This window comes from Engraulis encrasicolus, chromosome 11 (assembly GCF_034702125.1).
Source record: "Engraulis encrasicolus isolate BLACKSEA-1 chromosome 11, IST_EnEncr_1.0, whole genome shotgun sequence".
Taxonomy (NCBI): Eukaryota; Metazoa; Chordata; class Actinopteri; order Clupeiformes; family Engraulidae; genus Engraulis; species Engraulis encrasicolus.
The window spans coordinates 18,766,804-18,782,085 of record NC_085867.1 but is presented as its reverse complement, the minus strand read 5'-3'; the positions used below and the strand labels follow the sequence as shown (position 1 = coordinate 18,782,085).

The 15,282-nt window shown below is 43.1% G+C and overlaps 1 protein-coding gene across 1 annotated transcript in view; it reads left to right on the top strand.

Moving 5' to 3' along the window:
• amacr (alpha-methylacyl-CoA racemase) overlaps positions 1–15,282 on the top strand; it is a 40,539-nt gene that overhangs the window by 23,450 nt on the left and 1,807 nt on the right. The window contains exon 5 of the mRNA XM_063211235.1: positions 10,783–10,969. Coding sequence (XP_063067305.1) covers positions 10,783–10,969 — 187 coding nt within the window. The remainder of the gene's footprint in view (positions 1–10,782; positions 10,970–15,282) is intronic.

Sequence of the window (15,282 nt, the reverse complement as noted above, 5' to 3'; positions counted from 1 at the left end):
GGAAAGTACGGTGGAGTTGGGGTGACCTGGTCATCTCAGATTTTAAAGTAACAATCCACTGTGCTTCCACTCTGAACTATGTTCTTTTCTCAAGGTAATGAGAATCTTTCTGGTCTCAGTGCGTACCCTCAATCAGTGTGGCGTGGCATGCTGCTTTGTTCAGTACAGAACACATTGAAGTGTTCCTTTTACCCACCCAGATGTACAGTAACTGCGGTGTTCCTGCACAGTCCGTCCCCCTTGGTGCCGCAAACTCGCCACGTCCTAGTCAACGCATTGGTTCAGGTATGGGAGGCACAGCACGATACCACTGACCTAAAGGACCAATCCGATAGCCCAGCGCTACCGATACTGCATGAGGCTTCGTGAGGGAGGTTCACTAGCGTTCCACGCCACACTCTGCTAGTTGGCCTCCGTTACACAGATGTGACACTGAGGCAGGCCCGCTGACGGTCTTGTCACCCCCTCATCACTTGTAATGTATTCGGGACCCTCTCCCTTGGCCAGGGACAACACACCGTTTTCCACTGGTGGTGTCATGGCTGCCACAGGTAAAAGTGTGTGGTCGGTTATAAGCAATATGGCAATTTTCTTAAATGGACTTTTTTTTTACACTTAATGGGATTTACCATCCATCCATCCATCCATCCATCCATCCATCCATCCATCCATCCATCCATCCATCCATCCACCTAAGAACATTCTATCAAATAATCCATAAATGGAGCACATTCAACTTAACAGCAACTTAATCTATGCCACTTTAAAAAAAATGTCCCCAAGCAATTCTATAGTCGTAACGCACTGGAGAAATGCCAACTCAAGCATGACCTCTAGGGATTTGCAGACCTGTCTGCACCTGGAAAAAATAGAACGCACGTGCCATGGTAACGGTGCCAGGAGGAAGCTGTCATTGACCTTCAAAATGTCTCTATGACGCAAAGACAAAGCACCTTGGGCAAACGAAAGTTTCTATCCACTCTCTTTGACGAAATGAATTAAAATGTTTGGTCAGAGTGAAAATCCATACGCTCGTTAAAAAAGCTTACACTGTGTGCCGATGAATATGACCTGTAAAACACAGCGGTGCAGGGTGGAGATAGGATGAATGAAGACCTTGGGCCGAATTGTTGCATCTTGGAAATTTGTGACTACACATAATTACGTAAACCATTAATTCCATAATGAGTGACATGCCAGAAGAACTGTCTCGCATCGAACTTTCAGCAGCACAGAGCCAGAATGCATAGCGTAATCATACAGGCCAGCTAAAGCTTCTTTGCTATATGATGAATCAGAGCAGGAAAAATAAAAGGACTATAATTACAGGTAATATGTGCTCTTTCTATTCTGCGCACTTTGTACTAATGTTGTTCTGATTTGAAGTGCAGTCACTGCTTAATGACGTCTGAAACCTTATTGACACTCCACATACCATAAATGCTCCCCTGCAATTATTTGTAAAAGTCGATAAAGGAAAAACAGGACTTACTTAGGACATAATGTATGGCTACTAGTTGTTTTCGGAGTAAATGGTGTTCTAAAACATGGATAGATAGTTTTATACATTTCAAGGCATTTAGGGGGTAGGAACATTTTGGCCTGATAAAACCACTGTATTTTTGTTTTATTTTTTTATTTTTTAAACTATATTGAAACTATCTTTCTAATTTTTTCACATTTAGCTGGATTCAAAAGTTCTCATCATGTGACATTTTGATCTAGCTGTTTGAGCACCATCGTGTCTTTGGCGCAGTAAACCCGCTCAGTGGAAGTAAAGGGTGTGTTTCATCCTAGCCAGTGCTCTAGTCAGCACCGCACCACAGTCACTTGTTGATGGAGACGGAGCGGAGAGAGAGCCTTTAAGGCATCCTCTCCCTTCCCTCCAAAAGAGATTGTTTCTGGCTCTCCCACTGAGCGAGGCCCTCTGGGGCCAAGGATTGAGCTGGCTGGGGGGCCGGCTGAGTCCAAATCACAGACAGGAAGCCGCCGCTGGCTCTGCCGTCACTGCTGCCGCCGCTGGGGCCTACTAATGCAGGATTATGGCCACCACCTGTGGGAACGCACACTCACTGTCACCCTTCCCAAGGGTCATCCACTCAGAGACCTGATGCTGGGCAGTCGGGGGGGGGGGGGGGGGGGGGGGGGGGGGGGGGGCTCTTCAAACACACAAGTATTTTAGGAGTGATGTTCAACAGGGAGGAGAGGGAGAGGGAGAGGGAGAGGGAGGGAGAGAGAGAGAGAGAGAGAGAGAGAGAGAGAGAGAGAGAGAGAGAGAGAGAGAGAGAGAGAGAGAGAGAGAGAGAGAGAGAGAGAGAGAGAATGACTGGATGAGAGAAAGAGAGAGAGACTACTTAACCCCATGAAAAATTAAAGCAAATTATATTATCCCATTCCAAATCTCTTCCACCTGGCTGATAACAAGCTTCCTTACCCAAAATGCGTAGCGTTTGCCTCATTCTCGGAGAACCCAACAGACTGAAGACACTGTATTGTTGATATTTTCCTCAGCATTGACCCTCTAGCCTCTATCCTTAAATGTAGACAGTTCCCAAGCTGTTTTTTTTCAGTGACACAAGGTTTATAAAAAGTACCTTACTATCATTCCACCGTTATTGGCTTTGTGCCTTCAATGCTCCATCTGAAACGTTTACCTCATAAAAAAACTTACAAACAGTTTTTCTGGAAAAGAAATGAAATGGCACAAAGCAAGATTAAACTTAACCTCTGAACTTCACTCACCAGCGGCGTGCCATCAACCACTGATAAAATGTAGGATTGTGTAGAGTACAGTAGTGATTTTCTGAGACAGAGAGAGTGAGAGTAAGAGGGCAGAGATGGAAATAGAAGTGAACGTATCACTTGCTTAAACTGATGGCCTTTCAGAGACAGATTGCAATTAATCCAGGGACATGTTTAATTTGCAGTGATGTTCAATAATCTGGCAGCAGCTCTAATTGTGTGTGTGTGCGTGCGTGTGCGTCTGTGTCTGTGTGTCTCTGTGTCTCTGTATCTGTGTGTCTGTGTGTGCATGGTGCAGTGCGACGCACATCTTTCTGTACAGTAAAAATGGATTGGTTCAGCAAAGATCATAGATACTAGTGGTGTCAAAAATGATCGATTCGGCGATGCAATCCAATGCGGGGCATGGACGATCCAGAATCGATCCGGCAAGTTCCAGAATCGATCCGACAATTTTTTTAAGTTTTAATTACTTCCATGGATATTTCCGGAGCAAATGAATGTTAAATTAAATAAAAGCACTTCAAAACATGGCAAGACTGATACAGACTGATACAGACTGATACAGAAAACAGCCAATAAATTGTTGCTCAGTATCTGACTACTTGTATTGCCTCATCATGACTGATTAAACACTTGCTTTGCTTTCAGTAGATATGTAATGCATTGCAATGCATTGTAGAATTGAATCGGATCGCATAGAATCGGATCGAATCGAATCGAATCGCTACCTCCCGAATCGTGATCGAATCGGATCGTGAGGGCAGTGCCGATCCACACACCACTAGTAGATACATCTTAGATCCTGAAAATAATGTGTCTTTTGTGGAAGTAGATTGTCCCTTTTACCTGTACATGGACACCTGCTCCCACTCCAAGATTCTGAAGAACCAGCCACTCATGGATGTGGTAGCAAATCAAGGATGTAATTGTAGGGTTACTGTTCTTGTATTTGGCAGCCTAAGACATGTTCATAGGCTTGCCTTGTGTGGGCTGCAGCTCTGTGGACTTAATAAGAACAATTGAGAAAACCTGGCTAAATGCTGCTCAATCTCTGCAATAATTGGTAGTTGAGCAATCTGGCGCAGGAGGTGCCATCATTACCCCTAAGAGGCCTGAAACTGACTGTCCATTCTGACCCAGGCCTATTATTTTATCAGTGCAATGGGTAGGACTTTATAATTTTTTTAATGTCATTACCGACTGCTCTGAAAATAGCATCCAGCACTATTTGAATCTGTAATGCGGTCTTTCTGATGAGACCCAAATAAAAGTTTTAATGTGTGTGTGTGCGCGTGTGTGCGCGTGTGTGCGCGTGTGTGCGCGTGTGTGCGTGTGTGTGTGTGTGTGTGTGTGTGTGTGTGTGCGCGTGTGTGTGTGTGTGTGTGTGTGTGTGTGTGTGTGTGTGTGTGTGTGTGTGTGTGTGTGTGTGTGCGCGCGCACAGGCACGGCACACATCTTTATAATTTTGCATCAGAAATTTCACTTCTAGCATGAAATTAATTAGTATGTATGAACACCAAGCCCCATTACAAAAGTTGACCGCTATTGTGCATATTAATTGTCCTTTGAGCATTTGATAAATAAACAAACCCCAACGTCAAAGTCAAAGTTGTTTATTTGTCATTTGTGTGCAAACTAGTTGTCCACATTGGAACTCTAGTGCAGGCACTCCAAGTCAATACGTAGAAAATAATGGAAAAGAAAAAGACTTGGCAAAAGACAGAATAAAAAAAGGTTGTTTACGGTCGCATTGATTTGTTTGTCTGTTTGTCTATCTGCAAGATAACTCAAAAAGTTATCAATGGATTTTGATGCAATTTTGTGGGGTTGGTGGAAATGACAAAAGGAACAACTGGTTAAATGTTGATGGTCATTCGGATCACGATCCGGATTCAGGATTTTTTTTTTTAAAGATTCTTCACCATTGCGGGATTGGGGCGAATTTTGACGTTCCAGTTTCTAACTCCACAAAAACAAGGAAGACAGACTCGTTGTGTCAGTGACCCTCTCTGAGTGCTTCTAGTTTGTGTGTATGTTTGTTGCGTGTATGTTTGTCTTGCTATGCTTATTATGTGAACTATGAGTATTATGTCTAAGCTACTTGATACATGAATTTCCCCATGGGGGTAAATTTAGCAGCTCTACTACTCTACATACAGTCATGGGTGAGCGGTTAGGGCGTCAGACTTGCATCCCAGAGGTTGCCGGTTCGACTCCCGACCCGCCAGGTTGGTGGGGGGAGTAATCAACCAGTGCTCTCCCCCATCCTCCTCCATGACTGAGGTACCCTGAGCATGGTACCGTCCCACCGCACTGCTCCCCATGGGGCGCCACTGAGGGCTGCCCCCTTGCACGGGTGAGGCATAAATGCAATTTCGTTGTGTGCAGTGTGCAGTGTTCACTTGTGTGCTGTGGAGTGCTGTGTCACAATGACAATGGGAGTTGGAGTTTCCCAATGGGCTTTCACTACAGTTATCAGAGTTGGGTATCTGTTTATAGTATACCTCTGGTCTGACCCCTTGTGACGCAAAGACTCCGACAGTACACCCCCCCCCCCTCAGCCCAGCCCCCGCCCCCCAGTCATCATGACAGGCAGGCGTTTAGCCAGATGCATTCAGTAACCAAGCATGTAATTTAAACACTTCCTGCTTGCTTGGCCTTGCCTATTAACAAGAGTGCTGTTGAGACACTGAGTTTGCGGCCTCCCTTTCTCATGTCTGAATCAGCGCTTACCAGTGTGTTTCTTTTCAGTTGCATTCAAAGTGACTTGGAGGGACAGTCCCCCTGAAGCAATGTAAGAGTTGGATGTCTTGCTTGCCAAGGGATGTGAAAGAGTGTGAAGAGTGGGAATATAGTGGATAGTAGACCTGTTGAAAAAATGTGTGTGGTGGCAGTGCTTGTTAAGTAAGTGCTAATTAAAATGAATGAACTTAAATTTTAAATTGTAATAGAATTTACAGATATCATTGAATATTTTTTTTGTTTTCAAGAGAAGTGTGTGTGGTTCTCATTGTGAGACCTGCCTGAAGCAGAAAGATGTCAGTGTTGTTACAGGTGGTGACAAACCAATACAATGATGTATTTGCTGGGTTAAGCACGTCTATTATTCAGATAGGACAGTGAGAGATATGGGCAAGGACCGGGGAAGCCACCCCGGGTCAAAGTTGAACCTGGGTCTCCAGCGCAGTGTTACCAGAGAGAGTAGAAAGAGAGAGGTTCAATTGGCCCATTGTTTCCTAGGTCTATTATGGCCCCCCTTAGGCAGACCTAGGCAGACCTATGGACTGTTCTATTCATTGTAGGAGCATTATGACACGCCCCTTTAAGCAGACCCGAACCTGGTCGCGTTAGGTGCCCATAGAAACCTATTATGTTGGCATATCTCTATAGAATATCTCTGGTGTTACTGTGCACCAGCCCACTGAGCTAACCCCACAAGGATGGCTTTAATTTCTATTACACTTTTAAAAATTACACAAATGTCAACAAACACCTAATTTACAGTGACTTAAAGTATGTAATTTTTTGATACACTATAACCAGTAGTGTGTGTGCATTACTCTAAAAAGTCTAAATAGTGAACATGACGGTATATGTGCATCTCAAGACTATGAAGCTACTAGATTGGGGAACCCGCAGAGCCAGACTTGGAATCCCTCCATTCAGGTAGCTGAAGCTGTGGGTGGGACAAAGCCATTTAATTGACATATGGTTCAAATTGCCCCTGCACTGCCTTGGCCTATACTACAGGTATGACGACCAATCAAGCAGACACTTTTCGTTTCCATTTTGGTGTCTCCACTCTCCCTCTAAAGTCCGGCCTTAAAATTGTGAACGGAGGAGGACATGGGCTGGTGCCTGTTGTGGTGATCTAACGAGGACCAGGGCTTGACTATCTTACCAGGCAAATATATTTTTGGCCACTAGGTGGGCTCGTCTAGTTTATTAAACGGCTCTGTATTAGGCTAAGGTTGGGATGCTCTCTGATTCTTGCTTATTGGCATGATTCTTCTTTGTCTGTCATTGAATGAACCATTAAGAATGGCCATTATAATGGGCAGTGTGTAATTGGATTTGCCCTAAAGTGATTTGAAAATAGATTTCCAGAATGAAAGCTGACAGATGCCAGATGTTTTATATTTAATGTAGCGAAGTTAATGTACATTAAATACATTAATTTGTGATGGAATATGAAAAGGCCATGAGGGAAATGAGACTGTTGCTTGAGCATTTGTTTGAGCATTTTTACCTCCAATGCTAAACTTGGAACTACATTTTTTATATACAATTTTATTTTTTACTTTGTAATGATATGCATCCAGTCTGGACAAAGCACAGTGCATTAGATTGAACTACAGCACACACTGGAAAACAACTACAGTTTCTTCCTTTCTCCACATCAAGACATTTATCTCTTCACCCATGGAACTATATTTTTTAACCTACATGCAGTCCCTCAATTCCACATTGAAGACAGCATTTGCTTCGAGGTCATGCATTTTGCAAGGTAAAGCAAAACACCAGAGCCTCAGCTGATGTCATATCCATTTGACTTTCTGTTCACTCGTGTGGTGTTCATAAGTCATACAGGACATTTTTTTTTTACCTAGCATGCCTCCATCAATTCAACCTGATGAAAAATAATATCCAGGGGGCCAACAAAAAAAAAATCCGCTGGACCGGCTAATCATGTTTTCCTCACAGCGAGCTGAACACGCAGCGTTTTTGTGAAGCCGTTGGGGAGAATGTATTCTCAGATATGCCGTCTCCTGGGTATTCTGAAGCCACAGGCACCCCGACACCCCACAACACCTCACAACACACCACCACATGCACCTCCATCCCCACCTCCTGCCTCACGTCTGAGCTAAGCTGTGTATCTTGGCACCTGCTGAGGCTTGCAAGTGCTAATATACAGCTGCAGCTGTGATGGAAAAGCGTGTGTGTGTGTGTGTGTGCGTGTGCGTGTGCGTGTGTGTGTGTGTGTGTGTGTGTGTGTGTGTGTGTGTGTGTGTGTGTGTGTGTGTGTGTGTGTGTGTGTGTGTGTGTGTGTGTGTGTGTGTGTGTGTGTGTGTGTGTGTGTGTGTCTTTCTCGTTCTGTGTGTCTCTCTCTCTCTCTGTCTGTCTGTCTCTCTCTCTCTCTCTCTCTCTCTCTCTCTCTCTCTCTCTCTCTCTCTCTCTCTCTCTCTCTCTCTCTCTCTGTCTCTCCCTCTCTCTCTCTGTCTCTCTCTCTCTATGTGAGTCCATGTGTGTGATGGATATACTCAGCTGTGTTTGCTGCTTGATGAGGCCACCTGTATATACTGCATGTCTTCGTAAGAGCAGTAGATGAAGATCTGGTGTAGTCGTCTCCTCTGGTCAAACCCGAGCAGTTATCATGTCTAGCTTTTTCATTTCAGATGACACGTCTTGTGTGCTGTGAGTTCATACTGAGATGCTTTTGAGCACCACACCTATACAGGCAAGATGGAACAATTTATGATTGAATGATTGATGTATGGACTGACTACACAGTTCTTTTATGGTACGACTCCCCATATACAGTATATATTTTAAAGATTCTTATATATATATATATATATATAAGAATCTTTAGATGCATGTACGTTTTTATGTATATCTTTTTTTCGTATGGGTGCACTGTGTATTCATACACAGCAGTGGCTTTCTTCTGGAGCTTCGGTTATACTTCATGCCCTTTCCTTCCTATTGAAATGTTGAATTTTCTTTGAGACGCCTCTCAATGTGGTATAAAAGCCCATTCAAGTTGGGTTTCATTTTATCTGTTCTTTCCTTCCCTCGGACGTACAGTTGTGTTTTTCAGTTTCTTTAGATGTGACGACGGAGCACTGTATCAAAGCCCACTCCCGTCATTCTCCAGTTACACTTCATGCTGTTTCCTTTTGTTTCGCACCTCCGACGGAGCAGACTATCAGAGTGCTTCTCTTCAGAGGCACAGAGGATTTGTCTCAGCATGCTACGTCGCTTCCAGGCCTGGACTGGGGGAGTAATAGGGCCCAGGCACGTTTGGCTTAAAGGGGCCCCTCATAATTAGCGACGCAGAACTGACTCACTGGTGGGCCCTGCACCTTTGTAGGCCTTACACTCTCGTGGGCCCCTATTTTCAGAAATGTAAACGGAAATGCCCGGTATGCCAGATGGCCAGTCCAGCCCTGATCGCTTCCCCGCACAAAGTGCTTGGCTTTACACCCACAGTGTCAGTTTGAATGCACACCTTTCGCGGACCCTATTTAGTTGGGGTTTTTTCGTACAGCTGAGACAGCTTGACACTATTCCTTGTGTGATTGTTTTTTAAAATTGTTTACCATTGTGTGGTACAACTGCTTGTCTAAATCCTCCACAGTCCTCCAGATGGGGTTTCGTAGCGCATGTGGCAGGCGTTTGTGAGTATTGTCAGGCGATGACCTCTGTCCTCCAACTTTGGCTCGCCCTTGCTCTTTTGAAGAAAGATCATTCACCCACGGCACCACCAGCAGAGGGAGGTGGGCGGTTAGGTGTGGGGAGATACTTTCTTGTTGGTGTGGTTATTGAAGGCACACGCCATCATTCACCTCCTGCCTCTTTCGCCCACACCGTCAGGGAAGGCGCCAGAGGGGGGGACAAAGTCAGAAATTTGTATGTATTGAGTGGGGGTAGGGATACCAGATGTCTTTGTCCCTGCCCGACTAAAGCTGTCAGCGACCCTACTTCCACTGTACACTGTAAGGCCATGTGAATTTCAGCACTTATTTTTTCCTTTTCAGTGCTCCCATCTCCCCCTTGCTGTTATTTTCCAAACGCTGCAATGCCTCTCGACATGAGGCTCAAGTAATGGACGCCCTTGAAAAACGTGACATTTGAGAAGCCAAAAGAAAAGCCGTCATTCCCACTGTTATGCTCATGGATACAGATATGGAATTTGTGTATCGTATGCAAAGCCTTGGGCCTGAAGTCATGTTAGCTGACATTTAAGTTAATAAGCAGTTAAGAAGAGCATAGATGATCCCCTGCCCGTATATATTTCTGCCTATCTTATTTTTCCAGTGTTGTCTTGATTGTGGTTGTGTTATATAAGTGGCCCCAGAGCATTGAAGGGAAGTTTTGCATCTTGTGATAGCCTATACATGGCATTACTCACATTTTGGATGTTAATGAAACATGTCTGCTTTCATCCAGTTGTTCGTGGCGATGCCAACTCCCATTGTCATTGTGACACAGCATTCCACAGCACACAAGTGCACACTGCACACAACGAAATTGCATTTATGCCTCACCCGTGCAAGGGGGCAGCCCTCAGTGGCGCCCCATGGGGAGCAGTGCGGTGGGACGGTACCATGCTCAGGGTACCTCAGTCATGGAGGAGGATGGGGGAGAGCACTGGTTGATTACTCCCCCCACCAACCTGGCGGGTCGGGAGTCGAACCGGCAACCTCTGGGATGCAAGTCTGACGCCCTAACCGCTCACCCATGACTGCCTAGTGTTGTGTAGTACAGAGTTGCACATCTGAGGTGCTCTTCTTCTCAGTACAAAGACCAATTTCATTGCACTATCCTTTGAAAATCCTGTAAACATGTAATGGTGTTGTCTTCTGTCTCCAGTTTGTTATTATTATTTCATGTTTCATCAGATTCTCATTAGAAAAATCTTTCTGTCGTCCTCTTTTTCTTCCAGGCTGAAGAAGCAGCCTATGTTGGTTCCTTCATGTGGAAACCTCTAGGCTGTAGTTTGTTATTATGTCACGTTTCATCAAACTCTCTTCTTTCAGCCTTCATCCTTTCTTTCCCGATTGAAGGAGCAATTTATTTCAGTTCTGCATGTGGAAATCTCTAGTCTCTTGTTTGTTGGTATTTGGTGAGTCATCACATTGTTCTCACCAATGAATATTCCCTCCGTGTGTGTCCTTTCTTTCCAGGTGGAAGGAGCAACGTACGTGTGTTCCTTCATGTGGAAATATCTTGTCTCTATTTTTTTTCTATGTTTCATCATGTTCTGCTCACCAATGAATGAATCTTTTTGTGTTTGTTCTTTCTTTCCAGGTGGAAGGAGCAGCGTACGTGGGTTCCTTCGTGTGGAAATCCAGAAGCATCGGCTTGTGGAACCGAGGCCGGGGGGAGAACCTCCTGGACAGCGGGGCTCCATTCTACGACACGTACCGCACCTCGGATGGCAAGCATATGGCCGTGGGTGCCATAGAACCACAGTTCTTTGAACAACTTATCCAAGGTGAAGAGGGACGGTCTCCACTACATTTTCCCCTTTCTTTTCATTTCCTTTCTTCACTCTTCTCTCAAGAGCCTTATTCAATGCCCACGTATATCTCATAATGTAAAGCTTGGATAATGCTATTATGCAACCATGTTCCTGGAAATATTGCTCATAGCTCTTCATAGCTATTTGAAAAGAAGAATCTTTTTATAGACATGTCATGTTGTGGTTCAAAAGCCTTGAAAAACCTTATTTTCAGGCAAGATAATGTTCCATTGCACACTGCAAGGTTCTCTCCGTCCTATTTACATCTGATAATGGAGTGGTATTCATGCAGTGACCATTTCAATCTCCTGACCTTATCTGCATTGGAAAAACTCTCGCAGACAGTAATGCAGCTGTTCTATGCAGACAGACAGTGGTGCAGAAGCACGGAGGAGATGGAACTTAATAATCACCAAGTTATGTCTGTTGTAGACACTTCTATAAAATTCTGTGGTTTGATGGATTCAAGATCAGTTTTGTAGTCAATTTGGTCTCCAAATCAGTTTTTGTTTTGGAGACATTTGAGAGTAGATGTAAATAAGATGGTTATAGGTTCATGTTAAAAGGATAACCTTTAATGAATATTAAACTGATATTCCTATTGGATCACCTCTACATTTACTGATGAATAAGTAAAAGCGCTTAAAGGGGCACAAGGTAGGATGACATTGTTTGTGCGGTGCCCGTGGCATGCCTGTCTCAAAATCTACACCGTAATGAAAAAATGCTGTTCAAATAAACTCGCTGTGGGACTGTTTTTCTTCACGGAATGCCAGCAGTTGATACAAATCTGAATACGGTATGTAAAGCTATGTTTTGAAATTCCCACGACACTCCTTTGGACCACGCTGTCAAAAGTTGCATGTGGGGTTTTCTGACAGCGGACCGTGGCAGTGGTTGCGAGAGCCATCGTTCACTTACTAAAAACTTGCATAAGCATCGGCTGACTCGGGACCGTGATTAATTAAACTTTTAATTTGGGATGCACGATGTGAATATGTTTGGCCGATAATGCGGTTTTGGCCGATAACCGATATTAAACGATACCAATGTTTTATATATATTTATCAAAAAGATAACATTTAATACAGACTGACAATGATGCAAACTGAATTTTGAATGTCCTCTTTTATTTCCAGAACACATTTTAACTCCCTGTGATAAAATTAGATAAAAAATAGAGAAAAACTAGAAAACAAACAATTAAAGTGACTGTCAAGTCCAATCTTGTGTTAAAAAACATATCAGAACCAATAAGATTAAGAACGGTAACATATAAAAAAAACATCGGCCCAGTTTTACCCATCGGACTGATGTCCGATATAATGTCAAATATTGTCCGATACCGATGTTAAGGCCGATACATCGTGCATCCCTACTTTTAATCCTACCTGGAGCAAACTTGCATTATTTGTCATGAATTCAAGAATGCATAATCAATGGAAAGTTTCTTTTGCTTAAAAAAAGACCCAAAAAGCAAAAGCTGTATAATGAAATGTAGAAAAAAGTCACTACAGTTTAAAAAGAAAAGTCAGGTTGCAAAAAAGAGATGAAGAGCAAAGGAGGACATGGTTACTTAATGGCATTATTCAAACTTTCGAGTGAAAGGCTGCATGTCAGAAGGTTCATCTCAGGACTACAAGTACACACAAGCAATTGTGTAGTATAACAGTTAAGTCTATTTCTGCCCAACCTTCGAACTTGAAAAGATTTCGATTAAGCCATATCTTAGGCTTACATCATTCCATTCCAAAGCATAAACATAGAAACCCTATGACCCTCTTGGTTTCAAAGAAATGTTAACTATTCACACTTAATCTTTCTGGCGAGGCAACAACAAACCAGAGGGCAAAAAGCCACCGCAGAAACATAACAATAACATGGATGGCTTTCTTCTCCTCTCAAACAAAAGCGAAGCAACCACAATGTGAAAAGTTATGCAATCACTGAATCTTATGCTACTGCCACTATGAGAACCGCTACTTTGTACTGTGAGTGACTACCACTACAGTACTAGTACCTCCATTACTGCATTACTACTACAAAGTATGAGGACTACAGCATTACTGCTACTTCCACACTGTACTACTACTACTACTACTACAAGTAATGAAAATGATTAGGATATCTTGAAATTTAAACTCAGTTGTCAGTTTTAACTGAAATTTAAGTACATGTCGTCATCTGTCTGTATTGAACCACAGTGGCTCATAGAGTCACTGCCAGTTTTGGCTGGGCCCGGGACAAAGTCATCTGAAAATCCCATCCCCAATTCATACAATGCACTAGAATGCAAATCTGCCCCCACACCCCTGGGCCCCATACAACTCACCCCTTTGTCCCCCTCTTGTCAGCATCTCTGGTGGCCCTCTGGTACAGAGTAGCTGAAGGGCCATTTCCACTATCCCCTGGTAGAGTGTCCTTGAGCCAGACTCTGAATCCCATCTGGTGGAGTGCCCTGAGTGGCACCCTACACACAGCAGACCTCAACTGATGTGTGAATGGGCGAAACTGAGTTATTCACTGTGGAGCCCTTTAGTTTCTCTGCCAAGTAGATGAATGCATTGCATAAAATGTGTTATATAAATGTAGTCCACTTACAATTGACTCTATTTTTGAGTACAGGTAAAAAAAAACTCACAGCTCGAGTCAAGTTCAAGTTGATTTATTTGTCCGCAAAGGGGAAATTAGTAAAGCCTGTTGTGTAGATCTCTCGACTGAACTTAGAGTGACCTTGCAAGCATTTAAAAAAAAAAATATCAAAGGTCATTATCCTGTTTTGAATTCAGTAGACTTGCTCTGCTCAGTTGGCTTGTGATGAAACTTCTCCTGACCCACTGACTTTTCGCTGTCTATTCATGAGCTATAACCTTCAGTATCTCCAGAGCGGTCTAAATTGACACTGACCTTCAGCAGAATCAGGCAAATTAAGTAAGCGCTGCATTCCACTGAGAATGGTCTCTTTTCCACTGGGAGATGAAGAGATAGCCTAACTTGACCCGGTGCTGCTCTTGAAAAAGTCAGTTTTTATTATCAATTTCTTCTAATTTTATTGTCAATTTCCTCACTGGGCAAAGGAATTAAAATGATGGGTATTAATTTTTAATGCATTGACAGAGACAGGGCAGACATAAATCCTTTAATATTGGGAAGCACTTCTTTGTGTATTTATCTGTAGCCTCCTACTGCAGATGGGGTCACAGGCAGGCCTATTTACTATTTGCTGGAAATAGTCAACTACATCATAACTATGCTACAGCATTGCTATGACATTACTGAGAACCTTAAGTAACAGATTAATACATAGCCATTACAATTTCGGTGGCAGTAAGGTTATAACATAGGCACTGGGCTAAGGGGTCAAGCCTGGCTGCAGCATCCGTGGCCTTCCATTGCGTATGGCCTCTTTTCTGCATGAGATGAGGAGATTGCTTGGCCCCTATGACATAAGCAGCTACTCTTAAAAAAAAACTCAAGTCATCCTCCTCCAACTTTCAAAGGTCAAAGTCAAAGGCAGTTTTATTGTGAATTTCTTCACATTCCCTGGACACACACCCATTAAAGGTACACTGTGCAGGAAATGGTAAAAAAAGGTACTGCAACTATGCTGCTCATTGAAACTGGGTCGCCTATTGCCAAAATTGATCTTTGCATGAAAGTATACAAAGTAATAAGTAGTATTTTCTAGTATGGCCCAAGTACAGTCATTTTTGCAGCTAAAAATGTCTATTTCTTGAAATTCAAAATGGCGGACCATGAAGAAGATCCTCCTTTTCATGCATGAAAAGGGCAATTTTCCCAGTCATAATGAATACTTTGAATTTGATGGTGGTGTTAAGTATTCATGAAAAAGGTAACATGAGAGAATGGTAGCATGAGTTATGGAAATACACAACCAAAAATCTTACACAGTGTACCTTTAATTAAAGTGTGTAGCCTACTTTGGCCACAATCCTACACAGTGCCCTTTTAAAGTACCATTCTGCCTATTTCAATATGCTGTTGTATTTGTTGACGCTACTCTTGACTTGTCAGTACCCGGTGATGCTGCATTTTTCGGCTCAGCCCTTTCCGAGATCTGTGCTATTCTAATGGGGGCAGATTTTGTTTACATTAAAACATAGGCCTACTCCAAATATTTTCCCAAAAGGTATCACTGTTGCTAGTTGTCTGCTGATTTTGCATAACATTTTAGATGTTATTTGGAATAAATCGAGATGTTTTTTTGAAATGTAAACAAACACCTGCCCCCATTACAATGACCAGGATCTCGGAAAAGGCTGAAA